Source organism: Amphiura filiformis, chromosome 1 (assembly GCF_039555335.1).
Source record: "Amphiura filiformis chromosome 1, Afil_fr2py, whole genome shotgun sequence".
NCBI lineage: Eukaryota > Metazoa > Echinodermata > Ophiuroidea > Amphilepidida > Amphiuridae > Amphiura > Amphiura filiformis.
Window position 1 is genome coordinate 97,788,237 of NC_092628.1, and position 24,352 is coordinate 97,812,588.

Consider the following 24,352-nt stretch of genomic DNA (forward strand, 5'->3'; position numbering starts at 1 on the left):
CTTTTCATAGCTATACACTATTCCTGCCTGCTGCCTTACATCACCCCAGGTGGACCGTTGCAACGGTGTGACACTTGCTAGTGTAACAAGCTGATTTTGTTTGTTTGTTAGTTAGACTGCTGCAACAAGGTGATTTTTCCAATTTGGTCATCTTCCAAGAGAGAACTACACCAGGTATGCTCATCTTAAGAAGGTGAAATTAGACTCCGAAGATGACAGCGCTGGTGATCTACCAATGAACTACCCCGTCCACCTTATTTGAGGCGAATCATTTGCATAAATTGAATAGAGTTGCTGATCGATTACCTGTAACAACGTGACGTGGCTGCCAGGTCCATGCCTTACTGTGTCACTTTTAATCAATGAACCATGTCGCAGTACGCTCGTATGTTTTGTTATAATGGTTATGGTTTTTTTTTTTTGTGAATACTCTCAATCATCTGGGAATCGTAAACGAGAGATAAGATTAAATCTATTCAACCAGATAACATACCTTAGAGCAACCAAGATTGCGACCAGTGGTAATGGTTTAGACCTATGCAATAAAGAAAGAAAGAAAGAATGGAGAAAGAGAGAGAGGGAGTTGGGGGAGAGATAAGATTATTCTTAGTAAGTTAAAACGTTTTGGTTTCAACACCACTGATTTGATCACCATTCATATTTGTTATGTTCGCCCTCTCCGGCGAACATCTCAATATGCAATGGAGGAATGTGATCTTATTGTCCCCGAGTTACTATTCTATACAGACCATTGAAAGAATCTACCTTCAGCAATACAGTAACAATAGGTTTAGCCAATAGCCTGTTTATTTTGAAAGACAACTCATTGTTGAATTAATTACATCGCTGAGCTTGTAGCGATCGGTTTCTAGCCAATGGTTTTTAACCAATCCCTCACCGAGCACAAGTAATAGCAGCTACTCTCAGTAGCCGGCGGGCAGTTTTATAAAGATACGTGCTTTGATGCCTATACAAAAAACTTTTTTTACCTGGCGTGGACGATGAGTGTCAGCGCTTTAAACGAAACCAATAAGGAGAGGGCGCGGCGTACTTTGGATTGAGTACACTTTTGTCAGTTGAGAAAGCATACAAAGGTTTACTTCAGCACATTTCTTGGTAATGAAAGAAGTTATATCTCTTCTAATTTGTTGCTGGATTTTATACTCTCCAAATTGATCTTTGCTCTGCAAGTCTTTAACTTAAACATTTCTTCTTTGTTCCACTCTGTATTGGTCATTGATCTTACTTACCAAATCTGGGTGGTTTTCGCTATCGCTTGATCATCCTCAGTTTAATTCTCATGGGTATTTTGGACAGAAAAGAGGACAAAAAAGACACTACGTACCGAAACGTTTTCACGAAACCTGTCCAATTTTGGACACGTTTACCAGACACTCATGCCTTCAATCAATTCTGGAAGGTAGGTGTAAGAGAGGAAGTCCAGCAGCACGTTGGCTAGATGATATCAAGAAGCTCGAAGTTCACTGGTATGAACGTGGCAGACGAAACAAAGACTGCTGCTAACCGAACTCGATGGCGAGCTCTTATGAGAAAAAAATCCCTTTTCTGGTGTACAGGGGTAAAAATTTCAACTTTTTGAAAAATGTCAAGAATCAGAAAAAGAATATGTACATGTACTGTGTTCACCAAGGGAGATAGAAGGCAAACAAGGTCAAAGGCCATTGGATGGCCATAGGCCACTGTTGTTCTTTGATTTCAATTGCACATAAATAAACCGTTTAGAAGGCGAGTTCCATGCCGTTTCCTGTATTCTTATAGTGTCAAAACGAGCAATTTGACACTATTTTGCCAAAATCGGAGTAAGCTGAAACTTTGAACCATGTACTACCAAACCCCAAATGTGACATTTTACCTAAAAATGAGTTTTTTGGTGGGAAAATTCCATAACTATTCAATTTTAAACGAGTGATTTGGTATATATATCACCAAGATCTTCGGCACATGGTAGCATGCTATCCAATTGGTTATTAACAAATTCAATGGTCTTATGTTCATTCCACGATATTTTCAGCATCTTCAGCCATCACCACATTTCAAAAGCCAAGATCTTTTTCATATCTGCTATTCCAACCGTTTCACAGCCATACAAGGCAATCGATCGGGAACACAATAGCATCCATAATGCGAATCTCGGTAGCTTTAGTCTTTCCATATATTTCTCAAAGCAATTGCGGATGTTCTTGCCATGGCTATGCGTCTTTTGATTTCCTGTAAAACTGCCCCCTGCATTGTCTATGATCCCAGAAAGGTGAGTGTCAACGTCAAGTTATTCCACAACTTCTCCATCCACCTTTACTTGTTGATTTGCATCTGCTCCACAGATCATTGTCCTCAACATTGAGATGTAGCCCGAATTCCTCACTGCTTATTTTTACTGTTTATGAGGTTTAATTGAAGCTCATCTGACGACCGTGCAATAAGGGTGGCGTCGTCGGCACATCCGAGGTTGTTTATCTTTCTTCCTCCAACTGATACCTGACCTGTAACACCGCCAAATGCTCTCCTCACACAAGTACGGTGACAGAATGCATCCTTGACGAACTCCTTGGCCAATAGTGAACCACTCACTGTTTCCACTCTTTGTTCTAACGGTGTCTTCTTAGTTGTGATATAGCGAGCGAATCAGAACAATTACATGCTCAGAGAAGCTCATTTCTCTCATTATTCTCCATAGCTGCCTATGGCGCACCCAATCAAATGCCTTGGAGTAGTCGATGAAGCAAAGGTGTATTGCTTGGTGGAATTTCCTATTTTTCTCCATCAGATTCCTCAGGTTGCCGATTTGGTCTCTTGTTCCTCTCCCTCTTCTAAAGCCAGTCTGCTCTGGTGGTAACTCATTCTCTAGATGATTCTAATTCTCTATGCAATTCGCTGTCGTAGTCCACGTTACAATATGACCGTTGCCAGGTCAACTGGATTACGCTTTCTTTGTTACGAACCACTGATCAAAATGATCACAACACAAAGCCTATGGCATATCAAATATTTGGAACAGGTGTGTGTGCCCAGGCTTGGAGCAGTAACCAATGGTTATTAAATAACCAATGGTTATTAACGTGCACTACGACAGCGAATATGGAGGATATCACTAGCATGTGAAATTAAAGGAGACGGTGAGGTTGTAAGCATATTCCCTTGTGTCACCCGTTTTTGGTAAAGGTAGGAATACTGACTTTTTCCAGTCATCTGACCATCCTTTTCTGCTCCAAATTATCTTGTTAGTCTTGTGACTTGTTGTAATACATTCACTTTCAACCCATATTCCTCCTGTGCCTTGTCTTCTTGAGATGCATATCATTTTTCACAGTATTGTTTCCAACTTGATCTAAATTATGTATCCTCCGTTAGGTTGTTTCCATTCTAATCCTTCAGTACGTTGAGTCTTCGAACAGGTTTGGAAGTCAATGATTTGATATTTGTATAAAACATCTTTGGTGTTGACCTATATAGACTATCAGTTTCCACTTCAGCACATTTCTTGATAATGAAAGAAGTTTTCTCTCTTTTAATTTGTTTCTTGATTTTCCTGTTTAACTCACGATACTCTCCAAATCTTTGCTCTGCAAGCCTTTAGCTTTAACATTTCTTCTTTGTTCAGCCAAATTGAAGACCTCTTCTGTGAGCCAGGGTTTTTCTCTTGCTCATACATCTAGGATGAGTCCCTTGAGCTGTTTTTGTTACTGCTTTCTTGATGTTTTGTCACAGTTCCTCTGGAGTAGATTCGTCGGAGTCGGTCTCCATTAGACTCTGGAACTGGTTCTTAACTTTGTATTGGTCATTGATCTTGCTTACCAAATCTGGGTGGTTTTCGCTGTCGCTTGTCGGTAGATATCAGAAGTTGGTGATCAGATCAGATTCGCTCCTGGGAGGGTCTTTGCAGATATGAAACTACATGTAGATGTCCATCTTCTTTGTAACAAGATGATTTGTAGTGCTTTGATCTGGTGATCACCGGGTATATAGTCGTCTCGGGTGTTGTTTGAAGGTGTTTTAACTTGTTAAAGTTAACTTAATAAAGTTACAGTTAATATTAAAGTTATTAAAGTTTTAACTTATTAAAGTAATAATAATTGCAAATTTGTACTCTTGGTAAAAGTTAATTATCATCTCTACCCTCTCATTTTGTTTTCCTAAGCCATTACTGCCCATCACATATTTATTTGAACTCCTAGCTCCAACGACAGCATTGAAGTTACCTGTGACGATTACATGCGCAGAGAAGCCCATTTCTCTCATTCTCCATAGCTGCTTATGCCGCAAACAATCAAATGCCTCCCGAGTAGTCGATGAAGCAAAGGTATATTGGTTGATGGAATTTCCTATTTTTCTCCATTAGATTCCTCAGGTTGCCAATTTGGTGAAGTTCCAAGTTCAAGTCTCTTGTCCCTCTCCCTCTTCTAAAGCCAGCCTGCTCTGGTGGTAACTCATTCTCAAGATGATTGAGAAGGACTTTAAAGTCGATGGTGCGGTTGTTAGCACATTCCCTTGTGTCACCCTTGTTTTTGGTAAAGGTAGGACTACTGACTTTTTCCAGTCATCTGGCCATTCTTTTCTGTTCCATATCTTGTTACAGTCTTGTGAATACCGTCCTCTTCGCTCTTTCAACAGTTCTGCCTGGATGTTGTCAATTCTTAGTGAGTTACCACTTTTGAGCTTTTTCATTGCTTGCTTTACCTCGCTCACCAGGATCTCTGGTTCACGGTCAGTGTCTTCACTTGCAACCCAATCTTTCTCCTCTGCCTTGTCTTGTTTGTTTCTTACATCTAAGAAAAGTCCCTCGAACTGTTTTTGTCACTGCTTTCGTGTTGTTTTGTCACAGTTCTTCTGGCGTAGATTCTTCGGAGTCAGTCTCCATTAGACTCTGGAACTGGTTCTTAACGTCCAATCTGTATTGGTCATTGATCTTACTTACCAACTCTGGGTGGTTTTCGCTGTCGCTTGATTATCCTTAGTTTCATTCTGATGGTAGATATCAGATCAGATCTGCTCCTGGGAGGGTCTTTGCAGATATGATATAACACTAGATGTCCATCTTCTATATATATTCAAAGAACAGACCTTCCAGAATAGGTAGTCGTTACTCTGAGTTTCATGCCTAAAAGGCAATCGTCTGACGATTGCCTTTTAGGCATGAAACTCAGAGTAACGACTACCTATTCTGGAAGGTCTGTTCTTGAATTTTTTATACTCTCCCTTTTGGGATTGAGCACTTTATTCAAAAGATAGTCTAACTATGAGTAAAATGTTGTTATATATATAACAACAGACTAGATTTGCGAGCCACATTAAATTCATCAGTACTTGTCTTCGCTTGAAGATTGTTCCTAATGGATTTCGCATGAAGTTTCACGGTAATTCCATTCTCGACACCAACTACACATACAGAACCAATAAAGCCCTGTATGATTGCTCTCGCAAGCTTATGCGCTCCACTATCACGTCTATGATCAAACGCAAAGATCACTTTGATGCTCAGATGAAACAGTGCAAGCTACAACTTCAGAACGATTTGCCCAATCCTTCAGCGCCTGGGATTTGATTCATAAACTCAATCGTTCCTCTATGAACATTTGTGTGATACCAAGGACTCTAAGCTACTTCGCCTATCTCCCTCTGTACCACTCAAGGAGAAGAATACACGCAATCGGTATAAAATGCATGTAATACACGCAATTTATGTATTACATGCATTTTGATGATTGATGAAAATAAAATATGAATGAATGAATGACAAATCGGAAGTTAGTGGTCACTATTCCATCAGATCTGCCTTTATCGGAAGATGAACGTGAAGTCCTTAGTAAAGGCTTGAACTTTGTTCCTTTGGAAAATTCAGTCAATGAATTTGACAACCGTAAAGATCTGGAAGAGTTTTATAGACGTTTGCGATTAAGATGGCATTTCCAAGATACCGAGTCTACTCAACCATCTGATCAGGATCCTTTCCTTAATCTTCAACAGAAGCAATCTCTCTGGACTCCACCAACAGGTGAGAATAGAACATTAGACAAGTTCATCAATGTATGTAGGAAAGATATTGAACCGCATTTCCATAGCAAGACTACGCAGAAACGCAATATTTCCTCTACGGAACGCACCGCTCTCAAATCTTTGAAATCCAACCAGGATTACATTATCAAGTCTGCTGATAAGGGCGGGGCAGTGGTGGTGTGGAGGAAAGACTTGTACATCAATGAAGCCAACAGGCAGCTATCTGACACTGATACTTACTTGAAACTAGCCGGTGATCCCACTGAAGATAACCAAAAACTGATCTCCGATACCATCAAGACTCTCATCAAAAAGAATAAACTACCGGACACAGCTAAGCATATGATCCAGCTGTGTCCACAAAGTGCCAACTTCTACATGCTGCCCAAGATACACAAGCCCGATACTCCTGGAAGACCGATTGTTTCGTCTCATTCTTGCCCAACAGTCCTCATCGCTGAGTATTTGGACACCGTTCTTGCACCACTGGTTTCCAGTCTACCTACTTTCATACAAGATTCCCCTCACGCACTTCGTCTTCTTCAAGACTTCTCCTTTCCTACCGGCAGTGACAATTACCTTTTCACAATGGACATATCATCCTTATACACCTCTATCCCGCATCATCTTTGTATGAAGGCTCTTACTCATTATTTGGACACTCGCATAGGCTCGAAACGGAATCCGCCTACAGAAACACAGACTCGTCTCATTGAACTAGTTCTTTCTATGAATACTTTCCAGTTCAATGGAGACTTTTATCAGCAACTCAAAGGTATTGCCATGGGTGCAAAAATCGGTCCTAGTGTTGCTTGCCTCACCGTTGGGTACATAGAGGATAAAATGCTTCGCACCTATGATCTTCCTAAGCCCTTCCTCTACTAAAGGTACATCGATGACATTGTAGGGGCATTCTCTGGTGACAGAAAGGATCTCGACCACTTCATCTCCCATGTGAACACCTACAATGAGTCGCTTAACTTCACTCATGAAATCTCCAGCACTTCAGTAACTTTCTTGGACCTCAAACTTATCATCAACAGCCAAAACAAGATCACTACCACAATCTACTATAAACCCATGGACTCTCATAGCTACTTACTGTACAATTCCAGCCATCCACCCGCCTGCAAAAAGGGAATCCCATATAGTCAGCTCCTCCGCGCCAAACGCATCTGCAGTGACACCAATGATCTGGATCAAGTTCACAATGACATGACTAGTTTTTTCCATGAGCGTGGATACCCTACCGACACCACACAAGCTGCTCTGGATCGAGTTCAATCAGTAGACAGGGATCTTGCTCTCCAACCATCAGGATCCAAATCTTCTGAAAGAGTTCCCTTGGTTCTCACTTATCATCCGCTTAATCTTCCTATTCGCAATATTATCTTCCGTAATCTTTCGTGATACTTCTTGACGACGATTCCACATCCCAAGTTTTTAATCAACTCCCGGTGACCGCCTTCAGAAGGGACAAGAACATTGGCGACCAGGTCGTCCAAGCGCTTCACACCCCATCCAGCCATGTGACACCCCTGGTACTTTTTGCTGTGATAGGAGAAGGTGTAATACCTGTGCTCATGTCTCCAATGAAACTCACATCCGCGGTCCCAATGGGGATTTTGACATCACCTCCCACTTCACATGCATCTCTCGCAATGTTGTTTATTGTATTCAATGTACCAACTGCCATATATTGTACATAGGGGAAACCAGCCGATTAGCAGATCGCATTCACAGAACATCTCCGCTCCATTTCTAAGAACTTTGCTGGTTTCCCTGTTGCTCGTCATTTCAATCCACCTTCTCTTTGTAATGTTAGCCACTTCAGAGTTTCCGCTGTTATACAATCTCGCGGCTCCAATAAGGACAGACTCATTGCAGAACACCGCCTGATATTCAAACTCGGCACTATGCAACCTCGTGGACTCAATATTAAGTTTTGTACATTCAATTTGTAATTTTCTTGTACCACCCTGTTCACCCTGTATTTTTCATAGTTGCTTAAGGGGTTTGTTTACATCAGCTTTCTGGTATAGATTTTTCTTATTGTTGTGTAATTGTACTTTAGTTTGTGATGCATTGTAGTGTAAGTTTTTTCTCTGGTTGGCCTCACACTTGTCAAAGGGTCCAACCCGAAACGTCGTGTTTATCTATACCTCTTGGTATATATATATTTTGCACTGTTTCTAACTTTAATCTCTACGACTATATATATATATAGTTGTCTCCGGTGTTGTTTGGTGTTAATAATTGCAAATTTGTTCTCTTGGCAAAAGTCAACAATCATCTAACCCTCTCATTTTGTTTTCCTAAGCCATTAATGCCCATCAAATATTTATTGGAACTCATTGCTACGACAAGAATCTCTTTTGTGAATGCAGTCTTTGGCCTGCTGTGGTTGGATTTCTTCATCACCTGAAAATGGCTACAAGTCTTAAAATCAACATTGGACCTTGTACCTTGTGTGGCTTTAAGACATTTCTTTTAGTACAAACCTTGTTCAAACCACCCAGATCACCCTACCCCACCGACACCGACCACCCTATCCCCGCCCTCCACACTACTACAGTATTCCCACCATGCCCTACTCTACCACCCTTCCCTAAACACACCTTGACCACACTACTCCACCACCACAACATACCATCCCCACCAGGGTTCGAATTCAGTCAATTTTTTTGCATCGCAGTTTGTGCTATGCAAAACACATGTTTGCATAGCAGTATAGCACTTTTAGCTATGCATTTTGGAAAAGTGCATAGCAGTTGATGGAAATTGCATCGCATTTTGCGATGCGATACCGTCGAATTCGATCGCTGATCCCCACCACCCTACCCCTACTTCTACCACCCTCATCCACACAAACACCCTACCCCTAGCATGCTATGATTTTTATGATCCTCCAGATAAGCAACTCACTGAATAAGCCTTTAAATTTAAGTAACAATATGTGACTAGCCCACAAATTTAACTTTCAATATGCTATTTTAATAACAATACGATACATCTCATTCCAAGTGGTGCTTCCTGGATGTATCCCATGATGTTATTGTCAGAAAGTGTATGAAAATGGCGAACTAATAAAAATAATAATAATATTCCCTTTTTATTAAAAAAATCTCACAGAAAAAATGTACTGAAACTTTGAATGAAGCATTTGGTAAAAAACAGTAATGATGTCTACAGTAGATAGTATATTGGCAAAAGCCAATGAATGCTATTGAGTTATCCTAATAACATCCATATTATTGCAAGTTTCTTTCAGTATTTTCATTATAGTAAAAATTTCATTTGACAATCGTCACACTGTTGGCAGCTGTGTTTATTCAAATTTTTACAACAAGACCCATCAAGAGTTGACTTTTTTCCTTCCTCAACTGGAAATTTGTGAAAACAGTTTTTACAAATCGACAAATCCAATTTCATGCATTCCTCAATGGCAGCCATAGCTGGGTTCCCGCCCGTAGTGACCACCTAAAATATGAAATGATGCGTCCTTGGCAGGGATTTTAAACTGCATTTCTTCACCCGTGTTACACGTAGACAATAGAATGATGAAAGTTTACAACACAATACAACATAACATTGATTTTTAAGTGGCTTTAATCCACCCAATTGGGCAGGCACAACACCAGTTTGGTGCGCCGGGGACCCAGTCATGGCTGACTAAATTCTGGCTATCACTTGGCTTGTTGGATTCATCTATATCATAATCGTGTATATACAAAAAGTAAAACCCTCAGAAGGCATTTATGTAATTACTGCTCAAATAGGTCTTTAAAACAATTTTACTTATTATATTTTGAGGTACTTTTTCAGAACACCCTTGTTTTGAAATAATGGATCAGAATCAACAAGTAAAGAAATTGTCCACATATTGTTTTAATTTTTCAGGATTTTTACCCTGTTTTGTAACAATGGATCAGAATTTTAAAAAAAGAAAAGAAAAAGTTCAGTGATTTATAGTGAGCTCTATACAGTCCTAGACATTGACCCACAAGCCTCAGCACACTTTACAGTATAATGTACTTACTTTAGAATAATTTACATGACTTTAGCCATTTTCAAAATTCCTTGACTTTTAAGTATGCTATGAAAAACGTCGAGGTTGGCTGGCTCTTGCCTTATATATTAGGAGGAAGCTCCTAACCATCTTATCCTATAGTACTGCCGATTAATATTAAATGTTAAGGCAAAGATGTAACAATAAACAAGCTACAATGAGGTTTGATCACCAACAGTTGCCAGTTTTTTAGCTGCAGCTCATCAATCGCCAAATTCGCTATCGTCATCATCGTCACTGTTTTCATCATCCTCTGTGTTGTTTCCTTTCGTGAAGGCAGTACCACTTTCTGACACATTTAAGGTACATTTTTTGAGAGAGTCCTGCACAGTCTTACGTTCTTCTGTAAAAATACAAGAATTTACCAACATCATATAAGATTCCTTATAGAATCAAAGCACTTTGAACTTGGCCACCTTTATAGCCGAGTCTAAGACAGTTATTTTTTTAGTAAATATTACACTTTCATTGACATTGTATACAATTCACACCAACATTTATCTGTGTACATACATCTGGGTGTTATTTTGACATACTAATTGCACCATTCACCCTTTTATCAAACACTTTAGTGTTAATTATGGGAAGGGCAAGATTATATGTTGAAAAGCATCATTGCCTGGTATTGCCCTGGTGAGTCATTGATACATTGGTAGATAGTCTTTGTCAAACAGCGTGTTTACACTGAGCACTCTGTATTTTTACTGGGTATTACCCGGTAACCCACAATCCGATTCAGGCAACAACCACCACGTTTCTACAGGCGCTTAAAATAAGGGTTGCGGTGTGTACCGGAAGTACTGAAAGTATTTTCCTGACCCGAAGCTGCTTTTAAGGTCACGATGTGATACATGAAATCAATATAAAAGATGTTCAACACCCAGCAACCGTTAACCGTTGTGTTTCCACTGACAGAAATAACGGATGTCACACCACATGGTCTACATGTACCTCATGAGGTGGATCACGGTTGCCGGGTGTACATACCGCATCACTCTGAACCGATCTGTTTCCACTGAGCATATTAACCGGTAACACTCTAAACTAAACCACATTACCCACCAACCGTTCCCCAGTAAAAACACGCAGAAAGACTACTAACAATATTTGCCGGGGGGTGCAGTGAAGCTGCGACAGCGAGTCTGTTGGCCGGCTCCCTGTCGCAGTGGTGCTATTCAAGGGTATATTTACTGATACAATGTTATTGTGGGAAAAAACCAACGGGCCAACGGAGCCTCTCTGGCGGCTCTTTATTAAGTCCAGCATGTTCAAGTAATTTATAAAAGATCCATTTACAAATCTTTCAAATCTTAAATGTTAGGACTTAATTTTCCTATGAGGAATGAGGGAGAACCAAAGAGTAACCATTCTACCATATGTTTGAGTGTCACTCAGTTACAAAGGGCAAAATAGTGCTACTATTATTTTGCTATATACCTGGCAAACTTTGATCGAAGTGCCTGGTTGTTTACGTTGTGTGTAACATGGTGTGTCCAAAATATGCCTTGAGTGTTGCATGCATAAATCTTTGTAACACTAAAAAATTTAAAATGCCAATTATCATTCCATTTTGAGATTTACCCAATAAACGCAGAAGGTACATACACTATTTGCATGTCCTACATGAGTGACTCGCAAGACCCGGGCGGAGTCACTATTCTTTGGTTCTACATCATTGAACCTTTTTGATCTATACAATGGACAATGTGGAATCTTACCTTGTGTCTTGCATTGTTTCAATAACACAGCCAATTGTTGCCTATTGTATTTCAGTAAGGATTTCTGGCATGATAGAATCGTACCTGTAGTTGATATCAATTATGTTTAAAATAAATTCATCAAGATCACTAATTATTTATGTTGCTATATTGAATGATTAAAGTTTTAAAGTTTTAATCCAAATGCAGGAAATTATTCCTATTGCATAATTTTCCGATGACTCTCAATCTTTTATCAGCAAGGACTTGATCAGTTTTGTACATGTAGACTCTTAGAATACTTCTTTTGAGGCAAAACCCCCAAATTACGTAAATTTACACTTTATATTAAAAGTTGTCGATTTTGCCCCCCTGAAATTCACTCCCCCAAAAAAAAAAAATTCCTGGTGCCACCATCAGGGTAGGAATAATTTCTTGTGTTTGGATGAAAAGTTTTAAATTAGAAAATGTTATTGTTCAGATTGACCATGGCACCATTTTTTTTCAATTTCAGGAAGCTCTCCATTATAAAAACGTAGACCATATGAAAGTGCATTAACCCCTGTACATGTACATGCTAATGACAGTGTTCCATCAAATTTCTTGGGCAGCTGCCATCTTTAATTATCTTCACAGTTACGGCACTCAAATTTACAATTGAAAGAGCATGTTGTACATTGAGCAAAGCACCATCATACCATAATTTTGTCAATTGGCCATTTCCAAGATGCTCCTTAATTTTATGCAAATATCACAAAAATATTTTTTGACACAAATTAAATATAAAACAGCACCAATATCGATAGAATAAGACATAAAATAATGTTTTTTGATGATGCAAAAAAGATAATATGCAGAGTCACCCCCACAGGGAGGGCTCTTTTATAAATTGGAGATTTATTTTAAATTCAAACAAAATTAGTGCTATATTTTTCTGACAGCAGGAGTACATCACCATCATTAACTTAGTAATGCCTACCTCCTATATGTAATGTCTTCATGAAACAATCACACTTGGCTATCTTCTTCACAAATGGCAATGAAGTCCATAAAATCTTATTGGCATGTAGATGAACCCGAATTAGCACTACATTTGTGCGAGCATTCATGTATTTGACTGAGAGGAGAAAAGAGAGGAATCATACAGTTAGTATAGTTATTAGTTATGTTTGGCAAGCATCACGATGGGATTGTGTACAAAATGTAAGTCACACATTGGCCCATAGAAGAACAGTATAATAGCTGGTGGTTGGTTCATTAGGGGGGCACATATTTGTTGATCGATATGATCACCCTCTACAGGAAAGATGATAACTCAGGCCTAAAATTGGACTCACTGGGGTTATGAGAAAAATAATTATGAGTTTTCTTTTGATTGGGGATGAAGGCTGTCAATAGCCTTTGCATCTGGGCCTGAGATTGGAATTCCAGTTTCCTTTCTCACGAAGTAAGGGCTAAGAGTAAAATTGTACAATTGTGTTTGGGAGTGGCCTTCTCTTCTTTTCTCTTTTTCCTAGCTATTTTCTTCCATTTCATGCTTTGTTTATCAAGCTATCTAGGCCAGCATGCATATATTAGCCTACACAGGCTATCCAGGCTTGTGCATTTGTATGAGCTTGGAACGGTCCATGGTTTTCCCATGGATTAGCATGTGTTCCTCACGGACCAACCTGGGTAAACAAACAAATTGAGTTAACGTAATAAATGAATGCCTTGTAACTTCTGAGTTAGGATCTCACTTGAATAATAGGCTAGTCCATGTTTTGCTCTCTGCAGACATCAGAACTTCAGTAGACAATATGATGAAAGACCTGGACTGGGTTAAACTTAGCTGTAGATGGGAGCATCAATTAGACAATTACTTATTTTAACTTTTAAATGCCTCACACAAATTGCTCCTGAGTATCTTTCTTCTAATTTTACTTTCACTCATTCTACACATTCAAAATGAACAAGGGGTCGCGCTCAAAACAGCTTGGTTGTTCCAATATGGAAAACCTTTTCTGGAAAGAAATCTTTCCTTTACCGATCTTCAGTTGCTTGGAATAAACTTCCTCCCAATGAGTTTGGTGGATTCATAAATGCAATTGGTCTGTATCTGTAAGTTTTGTATAATAATTTGAGCTCAACATTGCTGCATTTGGTTTTGTATCATGTTTGGCTCCTTCATTTTATATAATATATATTTCTTATTTTGTTATTATCACGTTCATGTATAATCAGGTCTTCCAGGGAGACCAGTACATCTGTATTAATGGAAATTCCTGAATAAATAATGAATAAATAATAAAAAAAAAAAGAAGCCATGTATCCATATATACAAACCATCAGTGCTAAGGCCTGATTGGCATAACCCAACCTACCCTAAATACATGTATACTGCCCACTCTATTATTTTTTATTTATATTGAGGGAGGAAAAGAAAAATGTGATACACCGTAATGAATAAAATGCTCTGAAATAGAATAAATTAGTTTGTGATTGTTCAAAAGAATTTCAAAATACATGTGAAGAAAATGTGCATTTGAATACATCTTGCAGTATTCGACAACTGGTATTTAAAGTTTTAGTCTTTGACCCCCAAAACCAAAAAAAATCCAAACCATCCAACCAAACCATTACCTTAATTTTTTGTTTGTTTGTTACGCCAATCAAACAATTTGCTTATGCCTACATGTAACTGCAATACTGACACGCCAGCATGTGAATTACATTCTGTATTGGGCCAATGAGCAATTCTGTAAAAGTTAGAGCTAGCTCTAGCTCTTGAGCTAAGCACCAAAAACAACACATTCACTACAGTATATATAGTGAATATATAAAACCAAATCACTGAAAAAACCCACTAAAATCTGAAATGAACACTGTATGAGTACAATATAATACTCCACACTGAAAATTTGATAATTTCAGTGTAAAGTTTCTGTGTGATTAGTGGAAACACACCCCCTGGACTTTCCAAAGAGTCAATTAGAGAACTGAATCAGAAATATACAAGGTTTAATTGTTCCATGGCTGTAATTTCTTACCATTGAGGCCACCCATTACTGCACCAACTCCATAGTCACCATAAATCTCTTCCACAGCACCTTTCACTGCATGATATACATCTGCTTCTTTCAAACTGGGAAGAGTTTGTGGCTGAGATGATGAGAAGCCATCTTGATCAACGAATACAATTTCGCACAGAAAGTACCTGACCAATAAAAATGTAATTATAAGTGTGTTACTTGTTATTTAGTCAACTCATATGAAGCAAATCATATTATTTATGTAAGGCCAAGTAAAATCAAAAACATGTTTCACGTCCGGATTTTTGAAAAAAAGGAGGAGGAGGGGGCTTTTTATTTTTTATCACAAAATCGGTGTAAATATAATTAGAGCTGTTTTAGCGTACACAATAATGCCTGGAAAAAGGAGGAGGCCTCTTTTTATTTGATGTTCTGAGAGGTAGGCCCCCTCTAATTATCTCAAAACTTTCCAAAAGTGTTTCTTGTATATTACCAAGCCTATAGAAAGCATCTCTACATGTACTTCCTATACATATTTTTATGAAAAGTTATACCTGAATTTCAAAAAATAAAAAAATAATTGAAGAAACCTCAAAAAAGGAGCGGGAGGGGACGTGAAACATGTTTATTTTTTTATTTGGCCTAATATGAAGTTTGTTTCTTGTAGCCTGATGCGTATTGCATTCTGGAAGCTGTTTTTTGCACATATCGCATTTTTTTACTTTTGTGCTCAAAAATCATTGAAATCAGATAAAAGAAGAAGAAAAGAAACAAAGTTAGAAACAAGCATGCCTATGAATATTTTTTATATTTTGTTGTATTGTGATGTTGTATATTATGCCTGCGGATGTTTGAGCCTGGTCATGTACCTTCTCAACCCTCCTGTCTGGCCTTAACTGTATTCCTTTTCAATACATCTGTTTTTATGTGTATTAACTAAATAATATTGAAATGATGAAACTATAAACATATGACCAAACATTTTGGCAGATGCATGACCAGATTTCATGATGACCGGGTATTTTTCCTTAATTTCCACACTGCATCATGGTATAATACATGTACATTGTATATTTACCTCTTTTTTAGTCGAACCATTTTTCACAGAAAATTCGTCAAATGTAGCAGCATCAAGGGTGGCATAATTTCATCAGTTGACTTATTTTCCAATGCAATAACTTTCTGAAAATGAAAATCAAATATTTCATTGTCAGTTATTTATTGTTTCATTGTATAACTTAAGATGAATTAAATTGGTCCCATTGTCATGATAAGTGTGTTTGTGGTTTCATTTGTCTGAATGCTTGTACATGTAGCGTACTCACGTACTTTGCAAGTACATATCATGTCAAGTAAAATGAGCTGCCCTGTTCATTTGATAATTATTTTACCAAACATTCTGACATACATACATGTAACTACAAGACACTATGTAAATCACCTAAAATCTAACCAAAAATAAGAAAGTCTTTTCTGATCATGCCATATGTACAAGAGGTCCCATTCTTTGGAATTCTTTAGATAAAAATCTGAATTAAAGCTTCAAAATCTGTTACACATTTCCGCAATCAATTCAAAACAAAACTTATCTCTAAATATACTAGTATTCATTCCTTAGACGTTCTAGTACCGGTAGCTTTTCTGATGCAGAAATGTATGTCTAGCTGTCATCAACAATAATGGTACCCTTTAGCAAATTGAAAATACCCTGGGTGGGCGCTTATTGGGGCATGGGCGCTTATTGGGATGAACACGGTAATTATCTTTTCCGTACGTACATGTACTCAACCCCCACCTTGATAGCCTCATATTTTTATAGAGCATTCGTATTCGGTTTCGCTGGGAAGGCGCTCGAGGCAATGAGCCCAATTTTGATATTGTAACTTGCGGCGGTTTTTGAGAGCAGTTTTGGGACACTTTGACCTCTGACATATATCGGAAGAATTTTTGTAATTATTATATTTTAAAATTAATTCATTGTCATACATATAATGTTATCATTAAAAATATTTTAAAATGTTAATTTAGAATAAAAATGTTTTTTGGGCCTGTTTTTGTGGTTTAATTATAATTCTTGTAGAACATTTTAGATTACCCCGGTATATTTTGTACACACAAAAACCAAATTTTCTGAATTTTCCCAATAGGCCATGCAGAGGGCAAAGTGTCCCAAAACTGCATTGCAAATTTCCAATGCTGATTTGGCTTATTGTGGCCATGTGAACGCGACATTGCATACCTGTACTTACGTATACAGATGCATTTGAAAGCCGCACTTGATGCAACCTGCACGCAATACCTATTACGCTTCAGATGAGACGCAAAATTGTTTTTGTTTGTTTTCGCATACCATTTAAAGCTTGTAATTGCTACGGCACACCGTCATCATCCCAATATCTTCATGTTAAAAATTGCCGTGATAGTACGATGAATCGTCACGTTTTTCAACAACTACGCATGGTGATTTTGTTCGAGATAGGCCGTGCGACTCAGGCTAAGCATACAATTTGAGATTTTGAGAGCCTGCCACACTGTTTCTATTCTATGTTTTACGATTTTCGCATGATCAATATATGGCTGGCCGTAACCGCCACAACGTGGAGCTGCTACACGTAGCTTACTTTTCGCTTCGCGGAGCTAAATTGACCAATCATGTTAGGTCTTTTCATTACGCGGAGCCAGTGGATGCATCCTCGTCAGAGAGAGAAAACTCTTGCCAAAATTAATGTTTACTATGGGGATTTTAAATGAATCGATTGTAAATAAACCACAACCAGTTGTACAGGATCAATACCATTGTTTGATTAGTGTATATAGTCAATGTTACCTTGCATGCATGTGTCATGTGTGTGGCGTGTTTGTTTGTTTGTTTGTCTGTGTCAGGCCAGGATCACTGACACCCACGGTACTGATACTCTCATACTATCACGGTGATCATATTGTTGAATGTTGTTGACTTTAAAATAATCATGATGCAGTCATGTCTACAGTAGAACTCACCACGACCTTTGAAGGACTTAAACCCTATTAAAAGCTATTAAACCAAGATAACACTCAATGAAAACAGCTCAACTATGTTACATCAGATCTTCTCTGGTTAAATACACACTGCACTTGTGTCTGTTTTACCTGTGCAATGAGCAATGAGCTGGTATTATAGTTTCAGTTGGGTGAACGATTATAAAGCTTAACGCAAGGTAACAATACTGTGGGCTTTTGTTTACTAAATGAGACAATAGTCTGCTTATTGTTAACCAGCGTTCTTGAAAATGAGAAGCTTAATGACTTAACATGGTTTAGAAATAATTTCTTCATATTTTTTGGTGTTATCTGTCATTTACATATCCTTCCTAAAACACTAAAGTACAAACGGACAGTAACTACAGTATGTATGGCCTGCTACTAGTATATAAAGTAAATCCGAACTGGTTTGCAGTTTGCTGAAGGTCGAATTCCGCAGGGACACCGCGCAAGTTATACAAATTAGCTCCCGGCGATACACTGCAGATCGCAGAACTGTGTGCATAGTTTACCACCACTCTGCCTAGCTATATACATGTAGTTATGTACAATACTGTATGAGTTTCTTATAAGTGCATGTCCATCTTAAAGGGCATTTCGTGATCCACAGCCTCATCCCCCACTTTTCTCAAAAAAAGTTGAGATTTTTATATCACTGGAAACCTCTGGCTACATAATGTTTATGTACAAAATATTTCTTGCAGATTAATTCGCTTAGCAAAGATATCGTGAAATTTGAATTTCGTTCTGGTGCACCAGAACGAAATTACAATGCATTGTCTATGGAGCAGTGTAATACACATAATCATGCATAACTCGCGAACGCAATATCGGAAGCAACTGAAATTTTGGGAATATGCTTTTTTCGTGGATATGTACTGAAAAATGTCATAAAAAGAGGATGCTAGGATCAGGAAATACTCCTTTAATAATAAGTCAGTTCGTACTTTTCATAAACTACTTTTTGAATCATAACTTTTGTGACCGAGGATATCTTGCAACTACGTGACGCCCGTCTGGCAAATTCTTAATGAATAAATTCGCTTCACGTAATGAGTAAGTCGTACTTAATTAGTCAGTTTTACCTCCGAGTAATGAAAAACTCTAACATGATCATGATTGGTCAATTTGGCTCCACGGAGCAAAAAGTCAGCTACGCGTAGCAGCTCCACGTTGTGGCGGTTGTGGCCTACCATATCAGTATCCCATATGATATAATTTATATTGCAAGAAAATTTTATTTGTTGTCAGGTTTTATCTTAAATACACTAACTGGAAATTAAATACACTAATTAGTGAGGACCGGTATTTTGCTGTGGATATGTTTAACTGCAATTTGCAGGTAAAAAATTTGAAATCCTGAGTAAAAATTGTGATCATATTCAACTCTTTGAGAAAAAATTTATATAAAAGAATGCATGTAAAATCCAGCTGCAATACAATACATTATTGACACACTATCACTCTCTTTATCTACGCCAATAATAGAATATCAATTTCAATCGAATTGAATACCGGTACGTTGCTCAGTTTTGAGTTTGTAGTTGACTACTAAGCGACCTAATCGATTGCTAGCCAATCAGATAGAACTCCTTTTCTTGCGTTTGGTGAAATACCAGTCGCCTGTCGCTCACCAACGGAGTATTAAATTTATATTTATCGATAGGAAGTCGCATGCTTGATTTAGAGGGGGCACAGCCGCCCAGTGCCCCCTTTGGCGGATCCCAAAAAATAAAATAAAAAAAGAAGAAAAGAAAGAGAAGAGAAGGAGGAAAAGAAAAGAGGAAAAGAAAAGAAAGGGAAAAAAGAAAAGAAAAGAAAGAAAAAGAAAACGGCACAACGTAAAAAGAAAGAAAAAAATCTTCGGCCTATAGCCTAATAAATCTGTAGTGAGTATCATACACCGGGTGGCACTCTCCAGGCGCGGATTCAGGGGCGGCGCCCTTCCTCCCCTCTCCCAAAAAAAAAAAAAAAAAAAGAGGAAAAGAGAGAAGAGAAGAGAAAGAGGAAAAAGGAGAAAAGAGAAGAGAAAAGGAGAAGGGGAAAAGTTAAATTGCACGTATAATTAGTAGGCCCATGCCAAATAAACCGCACAGTAGCTCACAGTCTGGTATATCAAAAGTAGGCCCTATATAGGCCTAATATAGGCCGGATTCTTTTAGGCAGTACTTGTTGATTTCTGATGGCCCGTCGATGATGCAGGGCCCGTCACATTTTGTCACCAAAGTCAGTATTAATACGGACTCCATGCTGACTTCGATTCATGCCGAATCTCCAAGTCTTATAGGCCTATTTAAAGTGTCAGTGTAACATTTTACAAATTGAGTTCGGGCCCTGTTTTGTTTTAAAAAGCAATGATATACTCTCGTATAGTGTAAAACAGATGCACCAAATGGCTTCAATTGGACCTTCATTTCATAAAATTTCCAAATTTCGGAGGGGGAACATCAGACACCCCCTGCCTGTATAAACAACTGCCCGTTTTCGCTTCTGTATTTCACACCCAGCACTCTGAATTTATACAATAACAGTGAAAAAGGTGGCTTCAATTGGCCTGTCATTTCATAAATGTTATATTTTCGGCTTTTTCAAACTCAAATTTTACACCATAATAGTGCCAAAATGGTCCACCAAATGGCTTCAATTAGGTTTTTATTTTGCAAATGCATCCCCTCAGACACCCCCCATGTCGCTAAACGTTATGGGTACATGTACATATAAAGCAAATTTGACAAAAGAGGTCAAAACTTGTCCACGTATGGCTTCAACTGGGCCGTCTTTTTGCAAATTTTAGGCTTTTTCAAACTAAAATTTTACACCATAATGTTGACAAAATGGTCCACCAAATGGCTTCACTTGGGTCTTCATTTTCCAAAAGTTTCTCACTTCTGAGGGGGCACATCCCCTCAGACATTTCTGCGTCGCATAAGCGCTCCGGGATGACAGCTTCATGCCATTTATTAAATTTTTTATTTTCAGGAGTGTGCCCCCCCTTTCTCGAAATCCTGTATCCGCCCCTGGGAAGTCGACACTGTGTACTGTACATGTACATGGCAGGGCTGGTATAATAATATGATATCCGGTTTCTCTGGTTATTCTGTCGGTCGGACATCCGGGCATGAACCAGCTGACAATAGCACTGGAGTGAAAACAACATTCGCATTCATCACTGAACTCTGGAGTGTATCACAAGCTATCACACTAGTATATTGTGCCAAGTTCGACTCTCTGCAAATAAAAATATGCGATATGTTGTTTTCACTCCAATGCATGAATGGATGTGACGTGCCCCGACTGAGAGAATAAACTAAAATTAGATACCGTACCAGCATGTCATGTAATTTTTGTAAAATAATATAAAAAATTACACCATCAAAGGCATCATGACCGTATGATATTAATGCACTAGCTGTCTCGTTGGCTGGCGCCGGCTACACATACCCTTTTGATAGGCCTTGACATTTATGGCTAAAATCTAAGTAATAATGTCAGGTTTTATATGCCATTTTAAAAAGACAGGCAGAGAACCATTCAGGAACATGCAGACTTCAATCAGCTGTTCAGGCTAGTGCTGGTCGATATGCTTATTTTACTAACTAAAATTGCCCAGCACTGTTTGACAGGCGGTGTTTTTACCTTGGACGGAAAAATAAAATATCCATAAAAAGTTCCTCTGTTGCTTTAAAAATTAAAATAATCCGTTGAAAATTTACCAATATATATTCCATGTTAAATGTCTTAATACTAAAGTTAAAATGTATTCAAATACCTTCAAAGGTAAAGAGAAATATTGTTTAGTTTGTCACTGTCTAGAAACTCCTTTCCAGCTGCTGAAAGTGAAGGAATAATCGGAAAACAAGGGCAAACTTTCAATAAAATTTGCCATATTTATACAATTGTGTTCATTGTGGTTTATATATCTGTGGAAATCTTGATGATCAAAGAATCAAGAGGCAAGTATTGAGTTTATGCAAAAGAATAAACATTGAGATATAAATAAGCTTATGGGCCGTTATCGTTTCTAAAATTTGTAGTAAGTGATGGGGTCGACTGCATAATTCGGCAACTTTAATACTGGAGCATGCATCGTATATGCATATGTATGTGAATTCCGGTCCACCTGTAATTGTAATAAATTCAGAAGAACTTGATCTTGATCGCCGATCACCAACCGAGTCGGCGAGTGACCATGGGCATTGCTCGAGAACACTAGCCACGAATGCCTCGAGCATTCGTGGCTAGTGTCCTTTCGTATCTAAAATCGGGGGCTTCCGATACACAAAGTTGCACCGGCATGTAAACATAGATAAAATAAAATGCTTCATGGTTCACAAACACACTTTCATAAGAGTGTCATTATAAGCTTAATTAAGTTCAACCCTACCTTTTGACATCTTTGATACATACGATCCTCAAAAATGAGATGATATTTGGAGCCTAATTCAGCGCTGCTTACAGTGCCGCTTATCGTTGCTGTCACATCGTGGAAAATAATCTCAACCTATGAGATAATTGTACACACGTAAATTCTGGTGATTTATGACTGGACAGTCACTTAGTAGGTATGAGATTACCTCATTCAGATAAGAGATAACACCTGTCATGTTTGTCGATCGCTGGTCGATCGATGTACCAGCCCGGGGCATTTTGATCAAGGACACGGTTCAAGGCAAACTCGCCCACATGCCAATTCGGTCCCTGTATAAAACCATGTTTTTATGTGTAACGCATGAACGGGCGCACCATTAGATATATAGGGGCTTGGTATTTTTGTTTGAAAAAAAATATTGTAACACCATGTAAGCAAAAAAATGCTCCACTGGCCAAAAAAAAAAATTGATGTCAAGGGTGAAAAAAGAAAAATGAATTTCATATAGCTTTTAAATAGGCCTACAATGCTCCTCAACAGAAACTACATTATTGGCAAAAATATCGCCAACGTTGAGACTACAAATTACACAAAGACTACTTTAGGGGCTGTGCAATAATTCTGAGCCCGGGGGGAGGGTGGCAAGAAATTTTTGGCAAGCCGAGATTGAAGTGGGGGCAGGTAATTTTTGGCAAGCCGAGAGGGGGGTTGGGGCAAGCGATTTTTGGCACGCATTCATGGGGCACCTTTTTAATAAAACGCTCTAAAAAGGCTTAGGAAAACAGTACGGAAGCGTTTAAATATGCAAATTTTCCTGGCATGGAATGGGGAGGGGGAGCAAAGAAATTTTGGCGGGCCGAGGGGGGAGGGGCAAGCGATTTTTGGCGGGCCGAGAGGGGGCTCATAATTATTGCACAGCCCCTTATTTAGGGACGCGCCATTAGAATTCTCGGGGGAAAATTCACCCACTACATGAGCAAAAAAAATCCCCACCAACACTAAAAAAAAACCAAATTTCCCCCACCTAACTGTGTATAAATGCATGAAATTAAAAAAAATCCCCGACCACAACTTCCTACCCCCCACCCCGAGAATCTAAAAAGGCGTCCCTCACCTCACCGAGACAAAACAATACATCGACAAGATCATGATGATTGTAGTTGTACCATGACTATATACCAAACCATCGCTTTATGTTTACCGCTCAACTCGCAAAAGCTCGGCGTAAATATTGTAAATACGCGGAATTCCCAGGAAATATACCATGGCAAGGTGCCTAGATGTCTAGCCACATTCTCAATTGCGTGGGAAACTGGGAATTGATTTTGATCACTTATACCAATAATTTTTTAAAGAAAATGGAAAAAGATAATTGGCTATTACTTTTAGCCCCGCCCACAACAGTGATCCACTGATTAAATCCTTTTGGTTATAAAAAGTGACATTTATAAAAAAAATATAACGATCAGATCATGTACTTTCTGCAAGTGTTGGGATCTGATGATTGAAGTTCTGAAGAAAATTGGTCATTTTTTTTAATGCATGAGGTTTAAATAAAAGTTGACTTAACCTGGGTGACTTTCACACGACTGCGCCTCTCTCAGTTCTTTCTCCATCCCTCTCTCACTCTATTTCTGTATCTCTCTCTCTCCCTTCAAAATCCCTCCCTCCAGTTCTCACATTTTTTAGAACCCGAACTCGAGTCCCAATTTCAGTAGGCCTACCGTATACCTGTACCTGTACCAGCATACGAGGGGGGGGGCACAGTCAGTATCGTCCCTATTTTTACCCCCCTTCCTTCTCTCTATTCTCACAGTCTTCTCGTCCCCATTTCCACATCTCCGTCCCCATTTTAGGTGTCGTGTGGGGGGTCTGCCCGACCCCCCCCGCTGGATACGCTACTGCCTGTACCCATACTCACGGGTCCGGACCAAAACACGGCCTTGGACCTGTACCCCGACTCGTGCCCAATAGGCCTGCTACCAGTGTGCTTCTCTCCCTCGCTGTTTCTGTCCAGTGGCGAAGCGCCATAGGGGCGTGGGGGGGCACGTGCCCCAATTGCTCTGAAAATTTTAGAAAATCCCATAGGAAAATTGCCAAAAACGGCTTGTGCCCCCAATCAGACCCAGTGCCCCCCCCCCATCATGGTCCCCCCATGTGATGACCCACGCCA

At 38.9% G+C, this 24,352-nt stretch overlaps 2 protein-coding genes across 2 annotated transcripts; one reads left to right on the forward strand and one right to left on the reverse strand.

Moving 5' to 3' along the window:
• Window positions 1-5,748: 5,748 nt before the first annotated feature.
• Window positions 5,749-6,897, forward strand: LOC140164850 (uncharacterized). Its single transcript, XM_072188230.1, has one exon. It carries the CDS (start codon window positions 5,749-5,751, stop codon window positions 6,895-6,897), a length of 1,149 nt encoding a protein of 382 aa, XP_072044331.1.
• Window positions 6,898-9,914: 3,017 nt separating this feature from the next.
• LOC140159238 (ribonuclease P/MRP protein subunit POP5-like) lies at window positions 9,915-21,360 on the reverse strand. Its single transcript, XM_072182649.1, has 6 exons — window positions 21,252-21,360; window positions 15,868-15,971; window positions 14,808-14,974; window positions 12,758-12,895; window positions 11,800-11,883; window positions 9,915-10,424 (listed from the first exon to the last, which is right to left on the reverse strand). The coding sequence occupies exons 2-6, from the start codon at window positions 15,885-15,887 to the stop codon at window positions 10,285-10,287; spliced, it is 549 nt and encodes a 182-aa protein (XP_072038750.1). The 5' UTR covers window positions 15,888-15,971; window positions 21,252-21,360; the 3' UTR covers window positions 9,915-10,284.
• Between the last annotated feature and the right edge of the window lie 2,992 nt (window positions 21,361-24,352).